The sequence below is a fragment of the Salvelinus namaycush genome, chromosome 12 (genome assembly GCF_016432855.1).
Source record: "Salvelinus namaycush isolate Seneca chromosome 12, SaNama_1.0, whole genome shotgun sequence".
Taxonomy (NCBI): Eukaryota; Metazoa; Chordata; class Actinopteri; order Salmoniformes; family Salmonidae; genus Salvelinus; species Salvelinus namaycush.
Genome location: NC_052318.1, coordinates 193,267 through 210,461, shown reverse-complemented (window position 1 = coordinate 210,461; position 17,195 = coordinate 193,267). Strand labels below are relative to the sequence as shown.

The 17,195-nt window shown below is 46.0% G+C and overlaps 1 protein-coding gene across 2 annotated transcripts in view; it reads right to left on the bottom strand.

The window, feature by feature from the left end:
- Positions 1-17,195, bottom strand: part of slc47a1 (solute carrier family 47 member 1) — a 33,806-nt gene that overhangs the window by 11,491 nt on the left and 5,120 nt on the right. Inside the window, exons 4-13 of one of the 2 annotated variants that reach the window (XM_039004997.1) lie at positions 17,088-17,195; positions 16,882-16,924; positions 14,661-14,705; positions 10,447-10,544; positions 8,285-8,382; positions 8,063-8,176; positions 6,790-6,857; positions 6,321-6,429; positions 1,686-1,761; positions 879-948 (exon numbers count right to left, since the gene is read on the bottom strand). The exon at positions 17,088-17,195 is cut by the window's right edge and continues 41 nt beyond it. In XM_039004997.1, coding sequence (XP_038860925.1) covers positions 879-948; positions 1,686-1,761; positions 6,321-6,429; positions 6,790-6,857; positions 8,063-8,176; positions 8,285-8,382; positions 10,447-10,544; positions 14,661-14,705; positions 16,882-16,924; positions 17,088-17,195 — 829 coding nt within the window. The remainder of the gene's footprint in view (positions 1-878; positions 949-1,685; positions 1,762-6,320; positions 6,430-6,789; positions 6,858-8,062; positions 8,177-8,284; positions 8,383-10,446; positions 10,545-14,660; positions 14,706-16,881; positions 16,925-17,087) is intronic. The other variant, XM_039004998.1, reaches the window with a different exon arrangement.

The following is a 17,195-nucleotide window of genomic DNA, read 5'->3' as shown; positions in this document are numbered from 1 at the left end:
AATGTGTAGGGACCCAGGTACTCTCCAGTAGAGATAACTGTATGAATGTGTAGAGACCCAGGTACTCTCCAGTAGAGATAACTGTATGAATGTGTAGAGACCCAGGTACTCTCCAGTAGAGATAACTGTATGAATGTGTAGAGACCCAGGTACTCACCAGTAGAGATAACTGTATGAATGTGTAGAGACCCAGGTACTCACCAGTAGAGATAACTGTATGAATGTGTAGAGACCCAGGTACTCACCAGTAGAGATAACTGTATGAATGTATAGAGACCCAGGTACTCACCAGTAGAGATAACTGTATGAATGTGTAGATACCCAGGTACTCACCAGTAGAGATAACTGTACGAATGTGTAGAGACCCAGGTACTCACCAGTAGAGATAACTGTATGAATGTGTAGAGACCCAGGTACTCACCAGTAGAGATAACTGTATGAATGTGTAGAGACCCAGGTACTCACCAGTAGAGATAACTGTATGAATGTGTAGAGACCCAGGTACTCACCAGTAGAGATAACTGTATGAATGTGTAGAGACCCAGGTACTCACCAGTAGAGATAACTGTATGAATGTGTAGAGACCCAGGTACTCACCAGTAGAGATAACTGTATGAATGTGTAGAGACCCAGGTACTCACCAGTAGAGATAACTGTATGAATGTGTAGAGACCCAGGTACTCACCAGTAGAGATAACTGTATGAATGTATAGAGACCCAGGTACTCACCAGTAGAGATAACTATATGAATGTGTAGATACCCAGGTACTCACCAGTAGAGATAACTGTACGAATGTGTAGAGACCCAGGTACTCACCAGTAGAGATAACTGTATGAATGTGTAGAGACCCAGGTACTCACCGGTAAAAGGTACTCACCAGTAGAGCATCAAAGAACTGTATGAAGGTGTATAGCCCCAGGTTCACTGACACGTTGTCCACTATGGCTCTGGAGATGACAGGACAGGACTCAGGAGGAGGTCTATTAACTACTGAGAGATCACTTAGGTCCTGTCTACACTTGACACTACATGCGACTTCATTATATCAGAACAGAACATGTCTATTATCTATCCTGTTGTCTGGTCCCTTTACCCCTAGCTACAGTATACTGCTGTTACTGTCTATTATCTATCCTGTTGTCTGGTCCCTTTACCCCTAGCTACAGTATACTGCTGTTACTGTCTATTATCTATCCTGTTGTCTGGTCCCTTTACCCCTAGCTACAGTATACTGCTGTTACTGTCTATTATCTATCCTGTTGTCTGGTCCCTTTACCCCTAGCTACAGTATACTGCTGTTACTGTCTATTATCTATCCTGTTGTCTGGTCCCTTTACCCCTCCCGATATGTGCATATCTCCATTACCCTGTAGACCTTCACATCCACATATTCCTCCTGTCTCTATTTACATGTTTTTTTATTATTTTTCTCTCTCTCTGCATTGTTGGGAAGGGCTGTAAGCATTTCGCTGTTTGTTTACACCTGTTATTTACCAATCATGTGATTAATAACATTTGATTTTAAAATACTATAATCTCCCACATTTTTTGGTGCATACTATATAGCTAAGTACTTGAATTCTAGATTTTAAATAGTGAGTTTTTACTCATCTTTCTCAAAGGTTTCAATCCTTTCATACCACACTGTCTATTAATAATAAATGATATATTGTCTAACACTCACTGGTCTGAGGTGAAGATGTAGCCTAACACATGCCTGGAGCTACCGATGGCAATACCCTGGAACACAGCCAGCACTCCTGCAGCACAAACAACACATACAACTATATTAATAATATATATAACAATATATAAAACAATATACAGTACCAGTCAAAGGTTTGGACACACCTACTCATTCAAAGTTTTATTTTTACTATTTTCTATATTGTGGAATACTAGTGAAGACATGAAATAACACATATGGAATCATTTAGTAACCAAAAAAGTGTTAAACAAATAAAAATATATTTTATATTTGAGATTCTTCAAAGTAGCCACCCTTTGCCTTGATGACAGCTTTGCACACTCGTGGCATTCTCTCAACCAGCTTCATGAGGTAGTCACTTGGAATGCATTTCAATTAACAGGTGATAAAAGTTAATATGTGCAATTTCTTTACTTCTTAATGCATTTGAGTCAATCAGTTGTGTTGTGACAAGGTAGGGGTGGTATACAGAACATAGGGCTATCTTTTTTTGGTAAAAGACCAAGTCCATATTATGGCAAGGACAGCTCAAATAAGCAAAGAGAAACGACAGCCCATCATTACTTTAAGACTTGAAGATCAGTCAATACGGAACATTTCAAGAACTTTGGAAGTTTCTTCAAATGCAGTAGCAAAAACCATCAAGCGCTACGATGAAACTGTCTCTCATGAGGATCACCACAGGAAAGGAAAGACCCAGAGTTCATTAGAGTTACCAACCTAAGAAATTGCAGCCCAAATAAATGCTTCACATAGTTCAAGTAACAGACACATGTCAACATAAACTGTTCAGAGGAGACAGCGTGAATCAGGCTTTAATAAATATATATTTTTTAAACCTTTATTTAACTAGGCTAGTCAGTTATTAAACAAATCTTATATACAACGACAGCCTACTGGGGAACAGTGGGTTAACTGCCTTGCTCAGGGGCAGAATGACATATTTTTACCTTGTCAGCTCAGGGATTTGATCTAGCAACCTTTCGGTTACTGACCCAATGCTCTAACCACTAGGTTACCTGCCACCCCCCTTTCATGGTCGAATTGCTGCTATGAAACCACTACTACGGGACACCAATAATAAGAAGAGACTTGCTTGGGCCAAGAAACCTGAGCAATGGACATTAGACTGGTGGAAATCTGTCCTTTGGTCTGATGAGTCCAAATTTGAGATTTTTGGTTCCAACCGCCGTGTCTTTGTGAGACGCAGTGTTTGTGAGACGCAGTGTAGGTGAATGGATGTTCTCCGCATGTGTGGTTCCCACCATGAAGCATGGCGGAGGAGGTGTGATGGTGCTTGGCTGGTGACACTGTCAGTGATTTATTTAGAATTCAAGGCACACTTAACCAACATGGCTACCACAGCATTCTGCAGTGATACGCCATCCCATCTGCTTTGCGCTTAGTGGGACTATAGTTTGTTTTTCAACAAGACAATGACCCAAAACACACCTCCAGGCTGTGTAAGGGCTATTTGACCAAGAAGGAAAGTGATGGAGTGCTGCATCAGATGACCTGGCCTCCACAAGCACCCAAATTCAACCCAATTGAGATGGCTTGGGATGAGTTGTACCGCAGTGAAGGAAAAGCAGCCAACAAGTGCTCAACATATGTGGGAACTACCTCAAGACTATTGGAAAAGCATTCCAGGTGAAGCTGGTTGAGAAAATGCCAAGAGTGTGCAAAGCTGTCATCAAGGCAAAGGGTGGCTACTTTGAAGAATCTAAAATCTAAAATATTAACACTTTATTGGTTACTAAATGATTCCATATGTGTTATTTCATGGTTTTGATGTCTTCACTATTATTCTACAATGAAGAAAATAGTAAAATAAAGAAAAACCCTTGAATGAGTGGATGTGTCCAACTTTTGACTGGTGCTGTATATAACTATATTAATAATATATACAATAATATATAAAACAATATATAACTATATTAATAATATATACGACAATATATAAAGCAATATATAACTATATTAATAATATATACAATCATATATAAAACCACATATAACTATATTAATAATATATACGACAATATATAAAACAATATATAACTATATTAATAATATATACAATAATATATAAAACAATATATAACTATATTAATAATATATACGACAATATATAAAACTATATACATAACTATATTAATAATATATACAACAATAATAACTATATTAATAATATATACGACAATATATAAAACAAAAACTAACTATATTAATAATATATACAACAATAATAACTATATTAATAATATATACAACAATATATAAAACAATGTATACATATACATACACTACCGGTCAAAAGTTTTAGAACGTCTTGTTAAAAGTTAGTTTGTGGAATTTCTTTCCTTCTTAATGTGTTTGAGCCAATCAGTTGTGTTGTGACAAGGTAAGGGTGGTATACAGAAGATAGTCCTATTTGGTAATAGACAAAGTCCATATTATGGCAAGAACAGCTTAAATAAGCAAAGAGAAGCGACAGTCCATCATTACTTTAAGACATGTTCAGTCAATACGAAAACTGTTTTGTGCTGGGGACAATACAAGGCCACTTTAAAATGTGCAGTTTTGTCACACAACACATTGCCACAGATGCCTCTAGATTTGAGGGAGCGTGTAATTGGCATACTGACTGCAGGAATGTCCCCCAGAGCTGTTGCGAGAGAATTAAAACGTTAATTTCACCACCATAAGCCGCTTCCAAAGTTGTTAGTACGTCCCTGTTTCAGCATGATAATGCACAGCCCCATGTTGTTAGTACGTCCCTGTTTCAGCATGATAATGCACAGCCCCATGTTGTTAGTACGTCCCTGTTTCAGCATGATAATGCACAGCCCCATGTTGTTAGTACGTCCCTGTTTCAGCATGATAATGCACAGCCCCATGTTGTTAGTACGTCCCTGTTTCAGCATGATAATGCACAGCCCCATGCTGTTAGTACGTCCCTGTTTCAGCATGATAATGCACAGCCCCATGTTGTTAGTACGTCCATGTTTCAGCATGATAATGCACAGCCCCAGGTTGTTAGTACGTCCCTGTTTCAGCATGATAATGCACAGCCCCAGGTTGTTAGTACGTCCCTGTTTCAGCATGATAATGCACAGCCCCATGCTGTTAGTACGTCCCTGTTTCAGCATGATAATGCACAGCCCCATGTTGTTAGTACGTCCCTGTTTCAGCATGATAATGCACAGCCCCATGTTGTTAGTACGTCCCTGTTTCAGCATGATAATGCACAGCCCCATGTTGTTAGTACGTCCCTGTTTCAGCATGATAATGCACAGCCCCATGCTGTTAGTACGTCCCTGTTTCAGCATGATAATGCACAGCCTCATGTTGTTAGTACGTCCCTGTTTCAGCATGATAATGCACAGCCCCATGTTGCAAGGATCTGAACACAATTCCTGGAAGCTGAAAATGTCCCAGTTCTACCATGGCCTGAATACCCACCAGACATGTCACCCATTGAGCATGTTTGGTATGCTCTGGATCGACGTGTATACGGCAGCGTGTTCCAGTTCCTGCCAATATTTGCTTTTAACAGTACCAAGAATTAGAACAGGTCATGGTAGAAATAGTTTAAGTTACTCAGCTCTGTGGTCCTGGAATTCTCTCCTGAACATGTTTAAATTGTCACGTTCCTGACCTGTTTTCCATTGTTTTTGTATTTATTTAGTATGGTCAGGGCGTGAGTTGGGTGGGTTGTCTATGTGTTATTTTCTATGTTGGGATGTTTGTGTTCGGCCGGGTATGATTCTCAATCAGAGGCAGCTGTCAATCGTTGTCCCTGATTGAGAATCATACTTAGGCAGCCGGGGTTTCACGTGTGTTTTGTGGGTGTTTGTTCTTGTGTCAGTGTTTCGCCACACGGGACTGTCACGGTAGTTATTTTTGTTATTTTGTATCGCATATTGTTTTGTTGTATATTAAATCACTATGGATACTAACCACTCTGCGTATTGGTCCGATCCGTCTCGCTTCTCCTCGTCCGAGGAGGAGGAAGAAAATGACTATCGTTACATAAATGTTATGATCTAGTCACGTTGGTGGAGTTTAAACACTTGATTGATGTATATATTATAGAAGAGTGTCTTTAGGACAGCTGTTTTTAAGTCATGACATTCGTGTTTTTTTAACGTGATATGTAATTGTTGTGTGTCTATGGTTTTGTTTAATGTTGTGTTAGTGTATGTAAATAGTTTTGTCTGAAACGTTGTTCCCCCGGCTGCTTTTAGACCAGGTCTCTCTTGGAAAAGAGGTGTTATCTTAATAAGAAAAACCTGTATAAAAAAGGTTAAAAAAAGTATATATAAAAGAATTAAATCCAGCAACTTAATAATATAATCCTAAGCATGGTCTGACCTGAGAGCACCAGAGCTATAATCCTAAGCATGATTTTACCTGAGAGCACCAGAGCTTTAATGCTAAGCATAGTTTTACCTGAGAGCACCAGAGCTATAATGCTAAGCATGATTTTACCTGAGAGCACCAGAGCTATAATGCTAAGCATAGTTTTACCTGAGAGCACCAGAGCTTTAATGCTAAGCATGATTTTACCTGAGAGCACCAGAGCTATAATGCTAAGCATGATTTTACCTGAGAGCACCAGAGCTACTTTGCAGGTGAGTAGAGCCCTGGAGGTGTCTCCTGCTCCCAGAGCGTTCCCTACCCGCACACAGGCAGCTGCATGGACACCTAGAGGGAACTGGACAAGGACCCCACAGTTAGTTACCATACAGGCAGCCACATGGACACCTAGAGGGAACTGGACAAGGACCTCACAGTTAGTTACCATACAGGCAGCCACATGGACACCTAGAGGGAACTGGACAAGGACCTGGCTGTGTGCTCGATTTTATACACCTATCAGCAACGGGTTTGGCTGAAATTGCCGAATCCACTAATTTGAAGGGGTGTCCACATACTTTTTGTATATATGGTTGTATCACACTGAGACAGAAAGGCAGTGGGAGGTGTGGGGAGGAGGTGATCTTGGAGGTCAGGGTGAGGAAGGGGTGAGAAGAGTTATGGGGAAGAGGTAACTAGACAGGTGTGTGTTTCTCACCATGTAGGTAATGGCTCCTATCTCCAACAACACATGCTGTGCTGCAAGATCCACCTCTCCAAGCATACCTAGAGAGAGAGAGAGAGAGAGAGAGAGATGTGCACTCCTAGAAAAAAGGGTTCTTCCCATGTAGAACCCTTTGTGGAAAGGGTTCAACACGGAACTCAAAAGGGTTCTACCTGGAACCAAAAAGGGTTCATGGAAGGGTTCTCCCATGGGGACAGCCGAAGAACCCTTTTAGATTCTATGGTGTGGGGAGAGAGCAGCCTGATGACTAGGAAATGACCTGATGGTAATAGCACGTCTTTTTAAATTCTTCTCCAAACCATAGCCCTAACCGTAACCACTCAGAATGAATGCCTAAGCTGTTAACCTTTGAGTTGTTTCTGTTTTAACCTTGTAACCATGGAGAATTACCCCTTTAACCACACGGAATTAACCCTGTAACCACACGGAATTAACCCTTTAACCACACGGAATTAACCCTGTAACCACACGGAATTAACCCTGTAACCACACGGAATTAACCCTTTAACCACACGGAATTAACCCTTTAACCACACGGAATTAACCCTTTAACCACACAGAATTAACCCTGTAACCACACGGAATTACCCCTGTAACCATGGAGATTTAACCCTGTAACCACACGGAATTAACCCTGTAACCACACGGAATTAACCCTTTAACCACACGGAATTACCCCTGTAACCACACGGAATTAACCCTTTAACCACACGGAATTACCCCTGTAACCACACGGAATTACCCCTGTAACCACACGGAATTAACCCTGTAACCACACGGAATTAACCCTGTAACCACACGGAATTAACCCTTTAACCACACGGAATTAACCCTTTAACCACACGGAATTAACCCTTTAACCACACGGAATTAACCCTTTAACCACACGGAATTAACCCTGTAACCACACGGAATTAACCCTGTAACCACACGGAATTAACCCTGTAACCACACGGAATTAACCCTGTAACTACACGGAAATAACCCTGAATGCATCAAAAATAGATGTTCATCCATGATATATCGAATTTCAAAGGGAAAAAATGAGAGGTTGTTGGAGAGAGGGGAAGAAGGATCGGATGGTTTTGAATTCCTATTAGTTAAGTGTAATTGTCGACACACACACACACACACACACACACACACACACACACACACACACACACACACACACACACACACACACACACACACACACACACACACACACACACACACACACACACACACACACACACAGACTGACCAGCGAGGAAGCCTCCTATCTCCCAGACCCACCACTCGAAGCAGACCATCAGGGTACTGGGGATGGCCAGCTGCATGTAGGAACCCCACTCCTGGAGGGCCTCCCTGGACCAGCCTGGAGGAGCATCCACACATCAGTCATCGCTAAAAAAAAACTAATATCTATTGACATCAATAACCACATTTGGCCAGCAGAGGGAGGGACAAAGCGTATGTGTCTGACCTGCCCATGTGTTCTTGTGGAGGCCTCTCCAACAGATGTATAAGTAGAGGAGCAGACAGATGGTGATCTGAGACAGGCTGTTCGCTATAGCAGAGCCTCTACACAACACAACAACACAGACACAGGATCAATAACACACACACTCAGACATTATAACACACAACAACACATTTACTGTAATTGAGAGGAGGAAGGGGAGAGAAGGAGGAGGGGAGAGAAGGGGGGGAGAACGAGGAGGGGAGAGAAGGAGGAGGGGAAGGAAGGGGGGGAGAATGAGGAGGGGAGGGAAGGAGGAGGGGAGAGAAGGAGGAGGGGAGAGAAGGAGGAAGGGGAGGAAGAGAACGAGGAGGGGAGAGAAGAGGGGAGAACGAGGAGAGAAGAGGAAGGGGAGAGAAGAGGAGAGAAGGGAGAGAAGGAGGAAGGGGAGAGGAGGAAGGGGTGAGAAGGAGGAGAGAAGGGGGAGGGGAGAGAAGAGGAGAGAAGGAAGAGAAGAAGGAGGGGGGGAAGAGAAGGAGGAAGGGGAGAGGAGGAAGGGGTGAGAAGGAGGAGAGAAGGGGGAGGGGAGAGAAGGAGGAGGGGAGAGAAGGAGGAGGAGGGGGAGAGAAGGAGGAGAGGGGAAGAGAAGGAGGAGGGGAGGGGAGAGAAGAAGGAGGGTGAGAGAAGGAGGAGGGGAGGAAGAGAAGGAGGAGGGTGAGAAAAGGGGGAGGGGAGAGAAGGAGGAGAGGGGGAGAGAAGGAGGAGAGGGAGAGAGAAGGAGGAGGGGGAGAGAAGGAGGAGAGGGAGAGAAGGAGGAGAGGGGGAGAGAAGGAGGAGAGGGAGAGAGAAGGAGGAGAGGGAGAGAGAAGGAGGAGAGGGAGAGAGAAGGAGGAGATGGGGAGAGAAGGAGGAGAGGGAGAGAGAAGGAGGAGGAAGGAGGAGAGGGAGAGAAGGAGGAGAGGGAGAGAAGGAGGAGAGGGGGAGAGAAGGAGGAGGGGGAGAGAAGGAGGAGAGGGAGTGAGAAGGAGGAGAGGGGGAGAGAAGGAGGAGAGGGGGAGAGAAGGAGGAGGGGGAGAGAAGGAGGAAGGGAGGAAGAGAAGGAGGAGGGTGAGAGAAGGAGGAGGGGAGGAAGAGAAGGAGGAGGGTGAGAAAAGGGGGAGGGGAGAGAAGGAGGAGAGGAAGAGAATGAGGAGAGGGGATAAGAGAAGGAGGAGGGGAGAGAAGGAGGAGGGGAGGAAGAGAAGGAGGAGGGGAGAGAAGGAGGAGGGGAGGAAGAGAAGGAGGAGGGGAGAGAAGGAGGAAGGGGAGGAAGAGAACGAGGAGGGGAGAGAAGGAGGAGGGGAGGAAGAGAAGGAGGAGAGGAAGAGAATGAGGAGAGGGGAAAAGAAGGAGGAGGGGAGAGAAGGAGGAGGGGAGGAAGAGAAGGAGGAGGGGAGAGAAGGAGGAGGGGAGGAAGAGAAGGAGGAGGGGAGAGAAGGAGGAGGGGAGGAAGAGAAGGAGGAGGGGAGAGAAGGAGGAGGGGAGAGGGGGAGGAAGAGAAGGAGGATGGGAGAGAAGGAGGAGGGGAGGAAGAGAAGGATGAGGGGAGAGAAGGAGGAAGGGGAGGAAGAGAACGAGGAGGGGAGAGAAGAGGGGAGAACGAGGAGAGAAGAGGGAGGGGAGAGAAGAGGAGAGAAGGGAGAGAAGGAGGAGAAGAAGGAGGGGGGGAAGAGAAGGAGGAGGGGGAGAGAAGGATGAGAGGGGAAGAGAAGGAGGAGGGGGAGAGAAGGAGGAGGGGAGGAAGAGAAGGAGGAGGGCAGGAAGAGAAGGAGGAGGGTGCGAAAAGGGGGAGGGGAGAGAAGGAGGAGAGGGGAAGAGAAGGAGGAGGGGGAGAGAAGGAGGAGGGGGAGAGAAGGAGGAGGGGAGAGAAGGAGGAGGGGAGGAAGAGAAGGAGGAGGGGAGAGAAGGAGGAGGGGAGGAAGAGAAGGAGGAGGGTGAGAAAAGGGGGAGGGGAGAGAAGGAGGAGGGTGCGAAAAGGGGGAGGGGAGAGAAGGAGGAGAGAAGGGCAGGGGAAGAAGAGGGGGTAGAGAAGGAGGAGGGGGAAAAGATAAGGAGGAGGGGGGATGAAGATAGGAGAGGAAGAAGAAGAGGATAGGAGTAGGAGAGGAAGAAGAGGATAGGAGCAGGAGAGGAAGCTAGTGCAGTACATGACTCCCATCTCCAGGCTGAAGAGCAGGATGTAGTTGACAGCCAGGTTAATGAGGTTAGCTGCTGCTGCTGTGTACATCTGAGGTAGGATGATCCCCTGGGAGACACAGTTAAATCAAATCCATTTCTATTTGTCATATGCACCGAATTCAACAGCTGTAGAATTTACAGTGAAATGCTTACTTACAAGCCCTTAAAACTTCTTATGGCTGCAATCCCGTTAACGGGATGTTATGACAACAGCCAGTGAAAGTGCAGGGCGCCAAATTCAAACAACAGAAATCTCATAATTAAAATTCCTCAAACATACATGTATTTTATACCATTTTAAAGGTAATCTTGTTGTTAATCCCACCAAAGTGTCCGATTTCAAATAGGCTTTTCAGCGAAAGCACCACAAACGATTATGTTAGGTCACCACCAACTCAAAGAAAAATTCAGACATTTTTCCAGCCAAAGAGAGGAGTCACAAAAAGCACAAATAGAGATAAAATGAATCACTAACCTTTGATGATCTTCATCAGATGACACTCATAGGACATCATGTTACACAATACATATATGTCTTGTTCGATTAAGTTCATATTTATATCCAAAAACCTCAGTTTACATTGGCGCCATGTTCAGAAATGCCTCCAAAATATCCAGAGAAATTGCAGAGTCACATCAAATAACAGAAATCCTCATCATAAACTTTGATGAAAGATACATGTTTTACATAGAATTAAAGATACACTTATTCTTAATGCAACCGCTGTGTCAGATTTCAAAAAGCTTTACGGCAAAACACAATATTCAATCATCTGAAAACAGCGTTCAGCCACAAAAGGAAGCCATACAGTTACCCGCCAAATTGTGCAGTCAACAAAACTCATAAAAAGCATTATAAATCTTCACTTACCTTTGCTGATCTTCGTCGGAATGCACTCCCAGGACTCCCACGTCCACAATAAATGTTTGTTTGGTTCGGTAATGTCCATCATTTATGTCCAAATAGCTATTTTCGTTAGCGTGTTTGGTTAACAAATCCAACGTCAGGAAGCGCGTTCACTAAAAGCTGACGAAATGTCCAAAAGTTCCGTAACAGTCCGTAGAAACATGTCAAACGATGTATTGAATCAATCTTTAGAATGTTTTTAACATAAATCTTGAATAACGTTCCAACCGGTGAATTACATTGACTTCAGATGAGCGATGGAACAGAGCTCCCTCTCATGTGAACACGCATGGTGAAAGCATGGTCAGGTCATGGCAGACCTGACTAATTCCCCTCTCATTCGGCCCGCCTTCACAGTAGAGGCATCAGACAAGGTTCTACAGACTGTCGACATCTAGTGGAAGCCATAGGAAGTGCAAACCCATCCATATCTCGCTGTGATTTCAATAGGATCTTGGTTTAAAATTGACCAGCCTCAGAATTCCCACTTCCCGTTTGGATTCTTTCTCAGGTTTTTGCCTGCCATATGAGTTCTGTTATACTCACAGACATAATTCAAACAGTTTTAGAAACTTCAGAGTGTTTTCTATCCAATACTAATAATAATATGCATATATTAGCAACTATGACTGAGGAGCAGGCCGTTTACTCTGGGCACCGCTGTGCACCTTTCATCCAAGCTACTCAATACTGCCCCTGCAGCAGGTTTAAGAAAAATAAGGGAAGACAATGCAAATAGTCCAGGTAGCCATTTGATTAGCTTTTCAGGAGTCTTATGGTTTGGAAGCTGTTAATAAGAAGCCTTTTGGACCTAGACTTGGCGCTCTGATACCGATTGCCATGCGGTAGCAGAGAGAACAGTCAATGACGAGGGTGGCTGGAGTCTTTGACCATTTTTAGGGCCTTCCTCTGACACCACCTGTTATAGAGGTCCTGGATGTCAGGAAGCTTGGCCCCTTTGTACCCTCTGTAGTGCCTTGCGGTCGGAGACCGAGCAGTTTCCACACCAGGCAGTGATGCAACCAGTCAGGGTGCTCTCAATGGTGCAGCTGTAGAACCCATGCCAAATCTTTTCAGTCTCCTGAGGGGGAATAGGCTTTGTCGTTCCCTCTTCATGACTGTCTTGGTGTGTTTGGACCATGTTAGTTTGTTGGAACTTGAAGCTCTCAACCTGCTCCACTACAGGAGGGGACTGAGCAGGCCCCTGTGTTGAGGATCAGCATGGCAGATGTGTTGTTACCTAACCTTACCACCTGGGGGCGGCCCGTCAGGAAGTCCAGGATCCAGTTGCAGAGGGAAGTGTTTAGTCCCAGGGTCCTTAGCTTAGTGATGAGCTTTGAGTGCAGTATGGTGTTGAACGCTGAGCTGTAGTCAATGAATAGCATTCTCACATAGGTGTTCCTTCTGTCCAGGTGGGAAAGGACAGTGTGGAGTGCAATAGAGATTGCATCATCTGTGGATCTGTTGGGGCGGTATGCAAATTGGAGTGGGTCTAGGGTTTCTGGGATAATGGTTTTGATGTGAGCAATGACCAGCCTTTCAAAGCACTTCATGGCTACAGACGTGAGTGCTACGTGTCTGTAGTCATTTAGGCAGGTTATCTTGGTGTTCTTGGGCACAGGGACTATGGTGGTCTGCTTGAAACATGTTGGTATTACAGACTCAGTCAGGGACAGGTTGAAAATGTCAGTGAAGACACTTGCTAGTTGGTCAGCGCATGCTCGTAGTACACGTCCTGGTAATCCGTCTGGCCCCGCAGCCTTGTGAATGTTGACCTGTTTAAAAGTCTTACTGACATCGGTTACAGAGAGCGTGATCACACAGTCGTCTGGAACAGCTGATGCTCTCATGCATGCTTAAGTGTTGCTTGCCTCGAAGCGAGCATAGAAGTAATTTATCTCATCTGTTTGGCTCGTGTCACTGTGCAGCTCTCGGCTGTGCGTCCCTTTGTAGTCTGTAATAGTTTGCAAGCCCTGCCACATCCGACGAGCGTCGGAGCCGGTGTAGTATGATTCAGTCTTAGTCCTGTATTGACACTCTGCCTGTTTAATGGTTCGTCGGAGGGCGAGCGGGATTTCTTATAAGCGTCCGGGTTAGAGTCCCGCTCCTTGAAAGCTCTACCCTTTAGCACAGTGCGGATGTTGCCTGTAATCCATGGCTTCTGGCTGTTGTATGTACCTGTGGTCACTTTTGGGAACGATGTCATCTAAGCACTTATTGATGAAGCCATTGACTGATGTGGTGTACTCCTCAATGCCATCGGAAGAATCCCGGAACATGTTCCAGTCTGTGCTAACCAAAACAGTCCTGTAGTTTAGCATCTGCTTCATCTGACCACTTCTGGTACTTCCTGCTTTAGTTTTTGCTTGTAAGCAGGAATCAGGAGGATATAATTATAGTCAGTCTCTGTGTGTGGAGTAAAGGTGGTCTAGAGTTTTTTTCCCCTTCTGGTTGCACATTTAACATGATGGTAGAAATGAGGTAAAACGGATTTAAGTTTCCCTGTATTAATGTCCCCGGCCATTAGGAGCACCACCTCTGGATGAGTGTTTTCCTGTTTGCTTATGGCCTTATACAGCTCATTGAGTGCAGGCTTAGTGTGGTCTACAACTTATCATGAGATACTCCACCTCATGATAGAGCACCAGCTGTTGTTTACAAATATACACAGACCGCCACCCCTTGTCTTACCGGAGGCAGCAGTTCTATCGACGAGGCGAAAACCCCATCAACTGTATGTTACCCATGTCGTCGTTCAGCCACGACTCAGTGGAACAGAAGATAATTAATGTCCCGTTGGTAGGATATTTGTGATGATAGCTCGTCCATTTTGTTATCCAACGATAGTACGTTGGGTAATAAGACTGATGGTAGAGGCAGATTTACCACTCGCCGTCGGATCCTTACAAAGCACCCCGACCAACGTCCCCGATATATCTGTCTCTCCTTCATGAGAATGACGGGGATTTGGGCCTTGTCGGGTGTCTGAAGTAAATCCTTTGCGTCCAACTCATTAAAGAAAACATCTTTGTCTAGTACGAGGTGAGTAATCGCTGTTCAGATATCCAGAAGCTCTTTTCAGTCAAGCTCTTTTTGGTAGCAGAAACATTATGTACAAAATAAGTTACAAATCACGCAAAAAAGCACACACAGTAGCACACACACACACACACACACACACACACACACACACACACACACACACACACACACACACACACACACACACACACACACACACACACACACACACACACACACACACACACACAATACCTGGTTCTGTAGGTAAGCTGTTTGCAACTGGTGCAGGAACATAGCCTGTGAAAGGAGGAGAGGGGTGGAAGAGTAATGATGTCAGTCGTTTTGAACTAACCGGACGGATCAGTCAGACTCCAGACGGAACACTCAGACCCCAGACGGATCAGTCAGACTCCAGACGGAACACTCAGACCCCAGACGGATCAGTCAGACTCCAGACGGAGCACTCAGACCCCAGACGGATCAGTCAGACTCCAGACGGAACACTCAGACCCCAGACGGATCAGTCAGACTCCAGACGGAACACTCAGACCCCAGACGGATCAGTCAGACTCCAGACGGAGCACTCAGACCCCAGACGGATCAGTCAGACTCCAGACGGAACACTCAGACCCCAGACGGATCAGTCAGACTCCAGACGGAACACTCAGACCCCAGACGGATCAGTCAGACTCCAGACGGAACACTCAGACCCCAGACGGAACACTCAGACCCCAGACGGAACACTCAGACCCCAGACAGAACACTCAGACCCCAGACGGATCAGTCAGACTCCAGACGGAACACTCAGACCCCAGACGGAACACTCAGACCCCAGACAGAACACTCAGATCCCAGACAGAACACTCAGACCCCAGATGGATCAGTCAGACTCCAGATGGAACACTCATACCCCAGACGGAACACTCAGACCCCAGACAGAACACTCAGATCCCAGACAGAACACTCAGACCCCAGATGGATCAGTCAGACTCCAGATGGAACACTCAGACCCCAGTCGGAACACTCAGACCCCAGACGGATAGGTCAGACCCCAGACGGATCAGTCAGACCCCAGACGGAACACTCAGACCCCAGACGGATAGGTCAGACCCCAGACGGATCAGTCAGACCCCAGTCGGAAGACTTAGACCCCAGATGGATCAGTCAGACCCCAGACGGATCAGTCAGACCCCAGTCGGAAGACTTAGACCCCAGATGGATCAGTCAGACCCCAGATGGAAGACTTCGACCCCAGATGGATCAGTCAGACCCCAGTCGGAAGACTTAGACCCCAGATGGATCAGTCAGACCCCAGATGGAAGACTTAGACCCCAGATGGATCAGTCAGACCCCAGATGGAAGACTTAGACCCCAGATGGATCAGTCAGACCCCAGATGGAAGACTTAGACCCCAGATGGATCAGTCAGACCCCAGATGGAAGACTTAGACCCCAGATGGATCAGTCAGACCCCAGATGGAATACTTTGACCCCAGATGGATCAGTCAGACTCCAGACAGATCCCTCGTATTACAGATGCAACACTGAGACAGACTGAGATAGAACATGTGTGGGGACAAATGACAGTCTTGCTAGAGTTCGGTGGGACAGAGGACTGACATACAGTCTGGGTGGGGACAGAGGACTGACATGTAGCCTGGGTGGGGACAGAGGACTGACATACAGTCTGGGTGGGGACAGAGGACTGACATACAGCCTGGGTGGGGACAGAGGACTGACATGTAGCCTGGGTGGGGACAGAGGACTGACATGTAGCCTGGGTGGGGACAGAGGACTGACATACAGTCTGGGTGGGGACAGAGGACTGACATACAGCCTGGGTGGGGACAGAGGACTGACATACAGTCTGGGTGGGGACAGAGGACTGACATACAGCCTGGGTGGGGACAGAGGACTGACATGTAGCCTGGGTGGGGACAGAGGACTGACATGTAGCCTGGGTGGGGACAGAGGACTGACATGTAGCCTGGATGGGGACAGAGGACTGACATGTAGCCTGGATGGGGACAGAGGACTGACATACAGCCTGGGTGGGGACAGAGGACTGACACAGCCTGGGTGGGGACAGAGGACTGACATACAGTCTGGGTGGGACAGAAGACTGACGTACAGCCTGGATGGGGACATTCATTCTTAGTCCTCTATCTCCACCCAGATCTATCTCAGTCCTCTTTCAGTATTCTGCCCCCACCCAGACTCTATCTAGTCTGTCATCTGTCTCCACCTAGACCATATATACACTGTCCTTTGTCCCCACCCAGACTAAACCGCAGTTCTCTGTCCCCACCCAAGATCTGTCTCGACTGGTCTCTGTCCCAACCCAGGCTCTATCTCAGTCCTCTGTCCTCAACCAGGCTCTATCTAGACTGTCCACAATCAGGCTGTGTCTAGACTGTTCTATGTCCCTGTTCAGGCTCTATCTCAGTCCTCTGGTTGGAGACAGTGTTACTCACAGGAACAGCAGGCAGGTAAAGCGTCACATAAAGCTGGGCGATCCTGACGGGGAGACAACAGAACAAACAGTCAGCTCTTTACGAACCACAATGCACAGACATTTATGTTTGAGCCAACATCCACATCGTGCGTGTGTGTGTGTGTGTGTGTGTGTGTGTGTGCATGTTTGTTAGTGTGTGTGTGTATCTGTGTGAGTGTTTCCCACCGGGCCACCTCCTGCTCCTGATTCATGGCTAGTAGGATGTTGTGGGCGTTGATGAGGAGGCCCCAGCAGGGCAGACAGAACAGCAGCAAGATCAACACTGCCCTCTGC